Source organism: Phaseolus vulgaris, chromosome 3 (assembly GCF_051622355.1).
Source record: "Phaseolus vulgaris cultivar YP4 chromosome 3, ASM5162235v1, whole genome shotgun sequence".
Classification (NCBI taxonomy): Eukaryota; Viridiplantae; Streptophyta; class Magnoliopsida; order Fabales; family Fabaceae; genus Phaseolus; species Phaseolus vulgaris.
The window spans coordinates 13,997,034-14,011,297 of NC_143500.1; the positions used below are offsets into that span (position 1 = coordinate 13,997,034).

The following is a 14,264-nucleotide window of genomic DNA, read 5'->3' on the forward strand; positions in this document are numbered from 1 at the left end:
AGCTAGGATATAGATGAGGATACATTAGGCAAATGCATAGCATATTTATGATATTTTGATGTTTAGTTTATTTTGACCTTCCAACCCTTGGTACTAATTTACATTAAGCAAACATAAGATGGCTTGTTAATTCAATCTCTTTGTAAATTATATTCTTTATCAACTCTTTTCAATAGCTAGTGTATTTGATGTCAGGGAGATGAGGATGCAGTTTGGAACTTTGCTAGCAGATATTGGTCTCATCACTCTTCCGAAAGATTATCAGGTATGCTTCTTGTTAGATATTATTACATATTATTAGATATAATTATATATTATTAGATATTGTTAGATATTTCATATTTATGCAATGGGCTTAGTCCATATGTTTCTTTTCCTATATAAACATAACCCTATATGTTCAATATACATAAGGGATTTACCTTATTATTTCTTTTCCTTTAATATGGTATCTAGAGCATAGGGTTAGGGTTCAATTTTTATTGGTGAACCCACTGTTCACTGGGATTTTCCAGCCACCGCCCCATCGCCTGGTTGGAGTCGCCGTCGAACCCTCGTCGAGGCCCCATCAAAGCCTCACCGAAGCCGACGCCAGACCCTCGTTGGAGCCGCCGTCGGAGCCGTCGTTGGACCCTTGCCGGAGACGTCTCCGGAATATTGTCAGAGCCTCCACCAGAGACGCTGTCGGAGCCTTCATCTTTGTTGTTGCCGCCAATTAACCGGTGACTGAATTTGTCCTTATCCTGTATGGCTTCTTCCGCTACTGCTGCCACTGTTGCTTCTTCCGCGATCATTATGTCAAATCCATCTATTTATACTAATTATGTCAATGTTCATCTCTCCATTTACAAATTGGATGGAACCAATTATGACACTTGGGCATCAGATATTAAATTATGGCTTAAGAGTCAAGATTATGTTGATCATCTTACCCATCCTAATGTTGCTGAAATTGAGGTTTTCCTTTTGTTTAAAATTGATTCTCAATTATGCATTGTTATCAAATCTATCATTCACTCATCTTTAAAACAAATTTTTCGTACCTATGAGACATGTTCAGAAGTTTGGGAACTAGCAAAATTATTATACACCAATGATACTCAACATCTTGATGGTACAATGGCGGAATATATAGGTAAACATCATGCTCTTCTTCATGATTTTAATGAGTTATTACCTCTTGCCCCCACTCCTTCTCAAGAACTAAAACAAAGATCCAAGTTCTTCATGTTATTGAGTTTACATGGCCTTCCTGATGATTATTCTCACGTTCGTGATCAAATTTTGGGATCTCCTATCGTGCCCAATTTTACTTCCACTTGTTTTACCCTTTTGCGTGTGCCAGGTAAACACACCATTGTCTCATGTTGATGACTCTTCTGCTTTAGTCTCTTAGCATAATGATCGTACTCGCTCTCACAAGCCAGGCAAAAGGCGTCACAAGTATGACAATTGTGGAAAACTTGGCCACAAAATTGACATATGTTATGCCTTACATGGTCGTCCTCCTAAATTTGTTGCGGTTGCTCAAACTCCCCATGTGCAACCTTCTACTATGGACCATACTTCAATTGATACCCCAGGCCAGTCTGCTATTTTCAATAAATTTCTTAAATGGTATGAGGATCATTAGAATCCTAGTTCCACGGCTTCTGTTGCACGTTCAGGTACATCTTTTGTTGGCCTCACTCACTCCACTTCCCTTGGCCCTTGGGTTCTAGATTCATGTGTCACAGATCACATTACTGGTAATAAATCTTTTTTCTCTTCCCTATCTACTACGGGTTATTTACCTTCGGTTACCATGACTAATGGATATATAGGGTACCGTCACATGGTGTTGGTACTATTAATCTTTTTCCTTCTTTATTTGATAATGTTCTATATGTCTCTGGGTCTCCATTTAACTTATTATCCATTAGTCGTCTCACTCGTTCCCTTAATTGTGTTATTTCTTTTGCCAAAGATTCTATTTCTTTACAGGACCAGAGTTCGGGACAGATGATTGGCACCGGATGTGAGTCTCATGGACTTTATCAACTATATATCTTTGCATATGTTGGCGCGATTATGGATTCTGCATCTCTCATTCATGCTCGGTTGGGTCATCCTAGTCTTGCCAAGATGCAGTAGCTTGTTCCAAGTTTGTCTAATATGTCAGTTAGGGAACCACATTCGTAGTTCTTTTCCTAGTAGTGTCTCACAATGTGCTTCATCTCCTTTTGCCTTAGGTCACTCTAACATTTGGGGACCAAGTCGTATTAAGTCTAATTTAGGATTTCAGTATTTTGTTACTTTTATTGATGATTATTCAAGATGTACTTGGGTATTTTTAATGAAAAACTGTTTTGAGTTGTTTTCTATATTTCAAATATTTTAAATGAAATTAAAAATCAATTTGGAATTTCCATTCGAATTTTGCACGGTGATAATGGACGTGAGTATCTTTCTCATTCTTTTTAAAATTTTATGGCTTTTCATGGTATTCTTCATCAAACTTCATGTGCTTATACACATCAACAAAATGGGGTAGCTGAGCGCAAGAATAAACATCTTGTTGAAACAACTAGTACTATTTTAATCCATGGTGATGTTCCTCAGCGTTTTTGGGGTGATGTTATTCTTAGTGTTAGAATATATGGCCTTAAACAAGAGGGGGGTGAATTGTTTATGAAAGATTTTCGCAAACTTTGAAGGTATAATGAAATTCAAAGTAGAATCGCAGATATAGAAATCCAGAAAGCAATCAATTAAAACTATTTAAGTTGATTTACAGAAAATCAACCGGTTGTTTTCGCGAATTAACTGGTTGTTTATATTAGCTGAATTGAAAACAACTTGAAAGCAGAATTTAAATGAGTTTAGGGTAAGAGAAAAGCACACAAGCAATTTATATTGGTTCACTCTTATCTCAAGAGCTACATCCAGCCCCAGAGACCATTGGGTATCTACTATGCAATCAAAATCCAGATTACAAACACACCACCAAAGAAGTTACCTTGAACACCTCAAGACACACACTTCCTTTGGCACACAAACACCACAAAAATCGGAACAACCTCTGATTATGCACTTACACACCAATATTCAAAAAATACAATAGATTAAGAAAGTATTACGAATATCAAATCAAAAGATTACAGCAATCCTATTCCATTTCTTTGAGAAAACCCAAAAGCTTGAATGCAAATCTTGAAAACTCAAATTTGTTTTCACACTTTCACAAAATGTCTCAAAACTGTATCAAACTTTAAGAGAATATAACAACCTCTTTAAATATTTAAAGTTGATTCAGTTAGAAAACATTTAAGTTTGACAACCAATTCAATGGTTTGACAGCAAAGTCAACCAAGTCAAACAGTTTCAAAAACCTATAAGTGATAAACAACCGATTGAAACGACAAAACAACATGTTATTCCACTTCTTCATAAAACAATCTTTTTCAAAAAGGTTTTGATTCCAAACTGTTTTAGATTCAAACAAAGAGTGGATTACACATCATTCTACCTAAAACCCACCCACACACACAACAACTTCAACCTTCCATCAAAGACCATGGATTTGGCGACATCAAAGCTTCAAGATCATTCTTGATCAACACTTAGTACATGTTATCTCATTAATCACATGCCAGGTTTAGTTTTAGATGACAAAATTCCTCATTCTATTTTATTTCCACATGACCCTCTCCACTCTTTACCTCCCAAAGATTTTGGGTCCACATGCTTTGTTCATAATTTTAGTCTTGGTCTTGATAAATTATCTCCTAAGTCACACAAATGTGTCTTTTTAAGGTTCACTAGATCACAAAAAGGATATAAATGTTTCTCACCTTTAAACCGTTATTTTATTTCAGCAAATGTCACCTTCAGTGAATCTTCCCTTTATTGTAAGTCTTGTCCTTCTCCTTCTATGTCTTCATCTAATCAAGTTAATATTCATCTTGTTGTGCCTAGTGCACCTAACGATTCACCACCGCCACCAACTCTTCAGGTGTATAGTCATCGTCAATTGTCTCATTGTCCATCAACTGACTCTATTCTGGTGCCAACACCTCATCCCCCCGGCTCCGATAGTTGAACCTGGTCATCCTATTGCTATCCGTAAAAGTATACGTTCTACCCGTAATCCCTCTCCACATTATACTGCTTTGAGTTACCATAGACTATCTCAACCCTTTTATACTTGCCTTTCGTTTATTTCTTCTGTATCCATTCCAAAATCTAGAGGTGATGCCTTAGCTCATCCTGGTTGGCGTCAGGCTATCAAAGGAAATGAATGCGCTTCAGAATAATGGAACTTAGGAACTTGTTCCTTTACCATCTAGGAAATTTGTTGTTGGTTGTAGGTGGATTTTTGCTATCAAAGTTGGTGATACTTTTTCTCCAGTGGCAAGATGGCTTTTGTTCACTTATGGCTTCAACAATGGCCTCTTTATCAACTGGATGTCTAAAATGCTTTTCTTAATGGGGATTTGCATGAAGAAATTTATATGGAGCAACCAACAGATTTTGTTGCTCAGGGGGAATCTGCTGGATTGGTATGTCGTCTTCGTAAATCCTTATATGGCCTCAAGCAGTCTCCTAGGGCTTGGTTTGGAAAATTTAGCAATGTTGTAAAACAGTTTGGTATGACTCGTAGTGAAGAAGATCATTCAGTTTTTTATCGTCACTCAAGGGCTGGGTGTATCTATCTTGTAGTATATGTTGATGACATTGTTCTTACAGGCAATGATCACCATGGCATCTCACAAGTAAAACAACACCTTTGTCAACACTTTCAGACCAAAGATCTTGACAAACTCAGATATTTCTTGGGGATTGAGGTAGCACAATCTAATAATGGTATTGTTATCTCTCAAAGAAAATACGCATTGAATATTTTGGAGGAAATTGGGTTGATGAATTTGAAATCTGATGATACTCCCATGGATCCCAATGTCAAGCTTCTACCCAATCAGGGGGAGCCTCTTTCAGATCTTGAGAAGTATATGAGCTTAGTTGGAAAATTGAACTATCTCACTATTACTCGTCTTGATATTTCCTTTGCGTTCAGTGTGGTGAGTCAATTTCTTAATTCTCTATGTGAAGATCATTGGAATGTAGTCATTCGTATAGTGAAGTACATTATAGGCTCTCCTGGAAAAGGTTTGTTATATGGTCATAATAATCATACTGAAATCGTTTGTTATTCAGATGCTGATTGGGTAGAATCTCCATCTGATAGAAGATCAACTTCCGGTTATTGTGTCTCCGTTGGTGATAGCTTGATCTCTTGGAAGAGCAAGAAACAAAGTGTTGTGGCAAGATCTAGTGCAAAAGCAGAATATAGAGTTATGGCCTCAGCTATTTGTGAGTTTATTTGGCTTAAACAGTTAGTTAAAGAATTGCAATTTGGAGAGGTCACTCAAAAGACACTTATATGTGATAATCAGGCTGCTCTTCATATTAGCTCAAATCCAGTTTTTCATGAAATGACCAAACATATTGAGATTGATTGTCATTTCATTCAAAAAAATATTATATCGGGGTGAGTTTGTTAATTCAAATAATCAATTAGCGGATATTTTTACTAAACCCTTATGAGGGCCTATGATTGATTACATTTGTAACAAACTGGGTACATATGATCTATATGCACCACCTTGAGGGGAGTGTTAGATATTATAGATATTGTTAGATATTTCATATTTATGTAATGGGCTTGGCCCATATGTTTCTTTTCCTATATAAACATAATCCTATGTGTTCAATATACACAAGGGATTTACCCTTTTTTTTTTTTCCTTTAATACTTATTTTCTTATTCTTAAGTTTAAAGGATATTTGTGTTGTTGGACAAGTAATTAGAAATGATCCCTCATATTATATGCAATTGTTCATGGAGTCATGCCAAATTAGAAAACATGTTCAGGGTTCTTTGCTGGGCACTGTTCGTCATGAGTCATAGTCACCTTTTAATATTGTTATTTCAGATGTTTTGTGAACTAGTTGTGTCACTTTTTTAAGGATATAGATTCTTTATTACTTTCATTGATTAATTCTCTAAGTATATTTGTGTTTTTTAATAAATAATGTTCAAAGTTGTATTTTAAAACTTCCATTATGAAATTAAAACCTAATTTGAGGAATATATTTTGCATTTTTCACAGTGAAATTTCAACCATTTCAGCATCCTTTAATTCTTTTATGGTACTCATGCATAATAGTTTAACTGTAATAACTGCATAACCTTTAAATAAAGCAATTATGGTTGAGAGCAAGGAGATGTTTGTTTAGGGTTAGGACCTTTGGATATGGTCGCCGGAGTGGCCCACACCTTTCTGGCCCACCACTAACCTCAATGGCGATGACAAACAAGAGCATGGCGGTGGTTAACATGGCAATGGAAACAGGACTCCCAAGTTTGGGAGTTCTAATACAAAATTGAACTATGTAAGGAAATCAAGAATATTTTATTGATAATAATCACACCAATTGCTGGAGAATTATCTCATATGTAGTCTCTAATTACAAGCTGACGTGCTAATTCACAACCCAAAGTAATAGGTAGTTGACATATACATTTATCCACATTAAAAGTAGAATAAAGGTTACAAAATATACAATTACACAACTGATTTAAAGTTTAGAGAATTTGTCATTATTTCGATTGACATCTCTTGTAACTGTTAGAAGTCGCAAGCATCAATTTGACAGCTACGAATTTGTTTTGGTAAATTGTATAGAACCATAAGATTTGAATAATGAATCGCAGGATTTTGATAACATGCTCTTGTTCTAAGCTTTATCATGTAGACTCTCCTAGGTTGGTTAAAACTTATTTATATAACACTTCAGAATTAAAATAAAAACGATAAATTCATGGGAAAGAAGAACATTCAAATATTTAAATTAAATTCCTTGAAATACTTCACTATCTACAATATTGCATCCCATTTCAGGTGAACTATCTTTATTATATGGTACTAGTCTGTTTATTTTATCGATGCTAGATATGTGCTTTATACATTTTGTTTAATATTATATGTGAGATTGCCCTCTTTGTATGGAAAAATTTCTTATACATGATCTGGCTCACTTCAGAAACATGGAAAAAAAATAGGGAGTCTTGACAATTGGCTTTCTGATGCATCGCAACCATTTAATATATATGTGCATCATTCGTCAGTTATTAAGGTAAAGTTCTCATATTAACTTGATTACAACTTTTAGTTAATGCTTGCTTCTCGTTTAATTAAGCTTTAAATTGATATTCTTTACAGTCATTTTGACTTTCTATATTCATGTTGAAATAGAGAAAGATAGATGGAAAGATGCTGAAAACTATCTGTATGGACTGCACACAGCAAAGTCCATCTTACATAAGCTCGTGACAACAATAAATGCATAATACAACATATCTATAAATCATAATCTAATATGGGCGGAGCTTCTTAAGAAATTGATCCGATTTGTTGACCTTATAAATGTGTTGAATATCACATAATGACTTCTTAGGGACATCGGAGTGTAAAATGGCAGATGTTCTGCCACAGATTCAGAAAATCAGAGTAACAATACTAAACAGAAATAGATCCTTGCTGATAATTGGCAATGTCAATCTGACGTTGAAAGCATATGGCTACATTGTTCTTGCTGTAAATTTGCTTCAAGTAATCCCACTGATTTGTAGTAGTTGAAAAGGAGCGTTAGGGGTTGTCTAGTATTCCTAGACTGCTTATGTATTAGACCATCTGGGTCATAACAATCCTACTACTGGTATCCGTCTGTAGTGGTTTTGGGAGGTGACCACCCCGCTATCTGCTATTAACTATGAGAGGAACCAAAAGTGGATGAGTTTTTTCTTTATTATGGAATTGAAATGTGAAGTTACTATTGTGTTTCATGCATAATGCTATATATATTTCTAAATGTTATTTATATTAGATTCTTTTATGAGTTTACAAAACTTCCACTATTTTAATTTAGTTCTCATGTTTGACAGCCTTGCTCACCTCCATTCTTTTTTCATAGAAAATCTCTAAGTGCACTCCTGCAGGCTATACTATGTGCAGGTTTATACCCCAATGTAGCTGCTGGTGAACAAGGCATTGCTGCAGCAGCTCTCAGCAGCCTTAAGCAGTCTTCTAGCTATGCAAATTCTCATCGAACAGTCTGGTTTGATGGAAGAAGGGAGGTTCATATTCACCCTTCATCTATCAACAGTAACTCAAAAGGATTCCAGTACCCCTTTCTTGTCTTCCTTGAAAAGGTTTGCTGATACTTTTGGCTGGAGCAGCTTATTAATTCCTTTTAGCATCAAATTTCTTCTACCACACAATTTGAAAATTTATTATTTTTGTTCATATTTGTTTATCCAATTCGGTGCTTTGAAATCAATGTAATATTATTATTATGGTATTTACAAATCTAAAATTACAATAAGGAAATCGTGGCTATCTTTATTGACCTTGAGAAAAAGAGTTGGTAATTTTGATCATCAGAATTGATGGGTGTTAGATTTAGCACTGCAAAAGTTTGTTAATGTTCCATTGGGTCCTTAGCTAGTATTACTTGATGTATTCGCCACTCATGTTTCATACAATTATTATTATAATGTTTAATGTACTAGTTATCATGCATATGATTCTGCACAAATTATGTATATATGTGCAGAATTACTTGCAATTCAATTCTTAAGATTTTAGACTTATTGTTTACTGGTGAAATTGTCAGGTTGAAACAAACAAAGTATTTCTTCGAGACACTTCAGTCATATCTCCATACTCCATTTTGCTGTTCGGAGGGTCAATCAACGTCCAGCATCAGGTACATGTTACTCTTTTCGCAACGAATGATGTTTATTCAATGGAAAAAGGACTAAATTTTGAGAGGAAATACTTGAGATTATTAGAACCCAAACTACATGAGCCATACTTTACTTTTTCAGCACATTTATTCTGTTTTGTTAGTCTGTTAGGGACAGCTTGCAATCTGTTAGTTTCTTAGTATTAGCTTAGCTATGATAAATTATAACTAAAAGACAAACATTGATTTGAAACCATGTCTAGGGCAGCACAGGTGATTTATTTATATTAAGAAAAAGAATCCAATACAATAAATAGAGGAGATAATTGAAAAAGTACCAATTTTTTGAAATTTTTGTAGTAGGTTAGTAGGGGGCTTTGCTGTCATTCAAACCTAGTCCTAAATTTTCCGACTTAAGTTATTTTGAGTAGTCATTTGATTCACAGGTAATCGTAGATTGAAATCATAATCTGGCAAATAGTTTAGGAGCCTGTTTTCTAGTTTCACCAGTTTATTAATTGAATAAGAAACTGGTAGGGAATTGGGTATTATAGAATATATAAGTCTCACATTGAGTAATAGATGTTTGGTGGAGCATTTAAATTCTCGATTCTCTCGATCCCCCTAATAGTTTTTGTGAATGGGTTCCCAAGTGCTTGGGTGTTTGTTAGAAACATTTCTTATTAATTTAAAATAATGACTTCGGGGGACACTCAGAAAGTGCATCTGAAGTTAGGTGAACCAAAGAGATGCTTCAAACAATAAGTATTTTCTTAATGGGAACAGGTATTTTGCTTAGATTGTTTAAAACTGCACTCCGAAGTGTAATTTTTGTTTCTTATTTTTAATTTTCTTTGCTTTTTGTGACAGACTGGTCAGGTCATCATTGATGGATGGTTGAAATTGACAGCACCTGCCCAAGTAGCTGTCTTGTTCAAGGAGCTGCGATTAGCTCTCCACTCCATTCTGAAGGAGCTGATCAGAAAGCCACAGGTGCCATTTTAAGCTTTATTTCCTTAGTCAATGATATTATGTGGTGGGTGGCTCAAATTCCGAAGCATTTTTTACCACTGAAGTTTAATGGTCAAAATTCTATATACCTCCCACCTATAAAGGAGTTCAAGTTTGATTTTAAAAACATCAAACATCTCAATGTCAAACTTTGTAGCAATAGACATCTTAAATTTTTCAATGGAATAACTATGAGCTCTCTTTATACCACGTACTAAGGTATATGTACTACGAAGAAACACATCAAATCAATAGAAGAACTAAAGATAAGCAAATAAAGCGTGTCAAAATTCTGATTTGGAACTAATATTGATATGACTATTGAAAATTAAGGAAAGAAATCAGAGTCGAGAGATTTGACATTGAAATCAATCAGAAATATTGTGGTCTGATTTATGCTATTAATAATAGGATTTGATGTAACTAGAATGTGTCTTTCCTTCTTTTTAGCTACAGCAGTTATATGAATAACTATTTTCCTGATTTTTTGGTCAGATTCATGCACAGAATTATTCTCCTATTCCTATTTATATCTCATGATTGTATCAGTGAAATATATTCACTTTTCCACAAAATGAAATCTACTTAATTTAACTGTGAAATAGAGTGTACAGAAAATCCTTTAATAATAATGAGGATGAAGAAAAAAAAATTAAATTATCTCTCACAACACTCCGGAATGAAATAAGAGAACATCTTTTGTGCATTAAGGGGCTAAACACCAAAAGAAACAACAATGAAAAGCCATGAGGAAAATCTATACTGGCATTTTCTGCTAATAAAGCAAATTAGTTTTGCTATCTGGATAGTCCAAATAAAGGTTGGACCAATTGTCATAACTTCATTTGCAAAACACTTTCTCATAGCTTAATCTGCATCCTTGGTATCATATGTGACCAAACTGGATGGTCTGAGTTGAAAGAAAAAGAATTTGTATATTAATTGTGATGTACAATCGGTAATCTCCCTTTTAAAGGATAAAGATTAAAAAAGTAAATAACTGAAAATAGGAAAACAAATATGCCATGATATCCTAAAGATATCACACACGTATTCACCAGTCCGATAAAACGAGTTTTATCAGTGTCTACCGTTTCCCCCAATTCCCTGAATTTTGAGCTAATTTTAGCTCTTCATAATTAGCCGCATTTTAAGTATTCTATCAAACTGTGAATGCATTGTTTGACGCCTTATGCTATCTATAGCTACCTGTTACTTCTTTCAATATGAGAATAATACTTGGGTTTGTGTTTGCTTTCAGAATGCAACTGGTCTGAATAATGAGATCATTAAATCAATGATCACTCTGCTTTTGGAAGAAGGGAGCACGCAACAATGATTGAGTATCAACTGTCAACTCATGTGAACCACTTAAAGATGCTCTGGTTATCTAGTTTAGGAGGCTAATTTCTACCTCGTGTAATCTGCTTGTCATTCAGTTTGAACCTTCCTATTTCTTTACTGTTGATTATAAACTCTGACAAACGAGTTCAACCATAAAGCTCCATAAAGTTGATCAGACCTGCGCTTTAGCTTTTATGTCCTGTGCAAGGAAATAGCAAGTTCTATTTCTAGACAGGCAGATATTTTATTCTAGTATACACCAGTTGCTACTACTATTATTTATTTAGGAGGTGTCGATACCTGCTATTGTCAGGAAGGACTGTTGTGGTTGCAATGTTCATATTATAATACCTCGTGAAATGCTAAATAAGTAGCTGGATAATGTGATACCGATTCAATCAATTCGATTTAATTGATCTGTTTTTCACTTATTTTCCTAAACCGAAACTAGATCTGCAAACACAAATGAAAAACTTATTAGTTTCTTCCCTTCTGATAATTTGAATAAAAAAATTATTCCATATTTTAGAAAACAAATTAATAACTTCTCTGTAATTATATTTTGCTTAAAAGAATATTTGTAGGCCAGAAAAGTTATGTATGTGGGTGCGTGGAAGAGGGAGGTAAATTGATTATGTACAGTAAATTTTATTTAGTTCATACATTTTATTTTCAAATAAAATTATGTTTAAATAAATTAATTCGACAAAGTATAACAATTAATGTTTAATTTATAGAAATTTTTAAAGTTTAGAAAAATTCAACGCAATAGCTAAATTGATAAATAATTAATTTTTGTAACGTAAAGGTCATTTAGTTTGGCATTTGATGCCTGAGCATAACCATAAGACGTCACATTACATTTCATAAATAGGACTTATGTTTCCGGTATCTTCATTAAATTTGAACCTGTACATCACTGTTATGAAATGATAATAATGTCATTGTTAGTTTTTAAATAAGAAATAGGTTTTCCATCTTCTCTCATTGCGTATTTTGTTTCACTGTTCTAGTACCTGGGTTGTGTTTCACTGCATTTGTTCCTTGAGTTTGGTTGATCATTATGGTTGCACATTGGGTGGTTGTCGGTGGTGTAGGGATTTGAGACACTCTTTGTCGGGGAAGTTGAGTTTCGTGTTTTTTTTGCCTTATAGAATGGCTAATTGGTGTTTTTGAAGAATATGTTTCCATAAAGTCTCCAGAAAACCAGAATTAGAGGAAGAGGTTCTCAAGTCAATTGTGTACGTTGGACTGCATCTATTTGAAGAAGAGAGGGCGGTGGTGTTATTAACATTGTGGAAGGTCCTCAACATGTACCTGGTATTGAAAATGACAAAAATACCTTTTCAAAATGACGAAAATAACCTTAGAAGAAGGTGTAAATAAATATTGCTTCCAAAATCTTTTATCCGGAACACATGTTTTAATTCTGGAAATTTGTATTCAGAATGCATTTTTAATTTTGTGTTCTGGATTTTTTTATTTGGAATGTATTTTTTTATTTTTGAATTATATTTACTATTTTGGATTTTTAAATTCGGAATAAGGATAATTTTGGAAATTTTGAAAAATGATAGGGTGCAGGTTATAATTGATATGGTGCAGGAAGAAATTGCCTGGAGATTATGTTGTAGTTGAGGAGACTCATGTGGAGGATGAAGTCTATCTTGGAGGTCAAGTGGATAGATCATTATTAGGTAGTTATGAGGACTATGTGGCAAGACAGTTATGGAATAATGTGGTAAGTAATGATGTTGAAATACCATACGTGTCCATATCACATGCATTAATTGTAGTGGGATGTTATCTACACCAAAGGAAGTCAATTCACAAGCACAAGGCCTTAGTATATCTAGGGGTACACCCACAATGAGTTTTATTTAACCGAACATATTAACTTGATCATTCTCTTTCGCAATATGTTGTAAAGCATATTTAGACATAAAATCAAGCAATTTTTTGTACTTTGTCATGTTAAAGACATGATCCACCACATCAAGACTCTTTTGAGATGAAGCTTTAATTATATTGTGTTGCAAGATAAATCATCTTGTTTATGAAATCCTATAAAAGCATTAGTCTCTCATGGAGCTCTAAAGCATCATCTTTAGACTTCAATGTGCAGCCTCAACCCTACAAAGGAAACCAAATATTATGCTTGTAAATCCAATATGCAACCTTAACCCTACAAAGGAAAACAAAGACATGCAACAGATGCACATACATATTACTTATTGTGTTGCCTAAGTGCATCACCCAACTTGTCCATGCCTTAATAATTTTTTCTTTGTGTGAATTAACCAAGTATCATTCACATATTTAATAAATATAGATCATGAAGAACAAACAACTTCAAACACCTGGACACAATGTTGAAACGCGTCTACATTCTCACAATCTACACAGATCCCCAAGCTTCCATCACTTGATCTCATGTCTCTCTTGGATGCACTAACATTTACATTTTGCATTCAAACTTTTATTAATGTTAAAGTGACATAGAAGATTAGAAGCATCAGAAAACACAAAATTTATTGCATTCATGGTAGCAATATCTCTATCACTCACCATGACCCTAGGGTATGCATCAATTCTCAAAACAATCCTTTAAGTCTCTCAAGGGCCTATACAAATTTATTTCCATGCCCAAATGTGAGTAACACAAATGGAGTAGACAAGGTCAACCTCGTTGAAGTAATACCGAAAACTTCAAGTTAGGGCATCATACTTATTAGTTTTCTAGGTATTATCCATCACTAATAGGGAATTCAATGGTTTCACTATGGGTGTATCTAAAATATATCTTGCACCACATTTGTCCCTCATTGAACCTACACCAATGAACATACATGTCTCACTCTAGTAATATTATCAATTGTTTCAATTTAGTTTGTAACCTCGTTTTGATCTTTGATACACAGTCATGGCATTACAAATGTGTTTTATGGTGGTTACATTCTTCTCATTGTGCTCCTTCATTGTTAGCAAAATATTTAGGTTTTTAGGCTTCACTGAACTCTTTGTCATGTTAACAAGCATGAACTTCCCATTAGTTGTTAACCTACCAATATATAGATGACTTACCAACGTATATGTCAAGTCATGATTATAAGACCCAC

General features: G+C 34.4%; 1 protein-coding gene across 2 annotated transcripts in view; it reads left to right on the forward strand.

Annotated features, from left to right (window-relative positions):
* LOC137806667 (RNA helicase family protein) overlaps positions 1 to 11,569 on the forward strand; it is a 53,762-nt gene extending 42,193 nt beyond the window's left edge. For both annotated transcript variants that reach the window (XM_068606894.2, XM_090300186.1), the window contains exons 29-34: positions 196 to 265; positions 7,087 to 7,179; positions 8,042 to 8,254; positions 8,719 to 8,811; positions 9,661 to 9,783; positions 11,063 to 11,569. In XM_068606894.2, the coding sequence (XP_068462995.1) occupies positions 196 to 265; positions 7,087 to 7,179; positions 8,042 to 8,254; positions 8,719 to 8,811; positions 9,661 to 9,783; positions 11,063 to 11,140 (670 nt within the window). In that variant the 3' untranslated portion in view covers positions 11,141 to 11,569. The remainder of the gene's footprint in view (positions 1 to 195; positions 266 to 7,086; positions 7,180 to 8,041; positions 8,255 to 8,718; positions 8,812 to 9,660; positions 9,784 to 11,062) is intronic.
* The last annotated feature ends 2,695 nt before the right edge of the window (positions 11,570 to 14,264 follow it).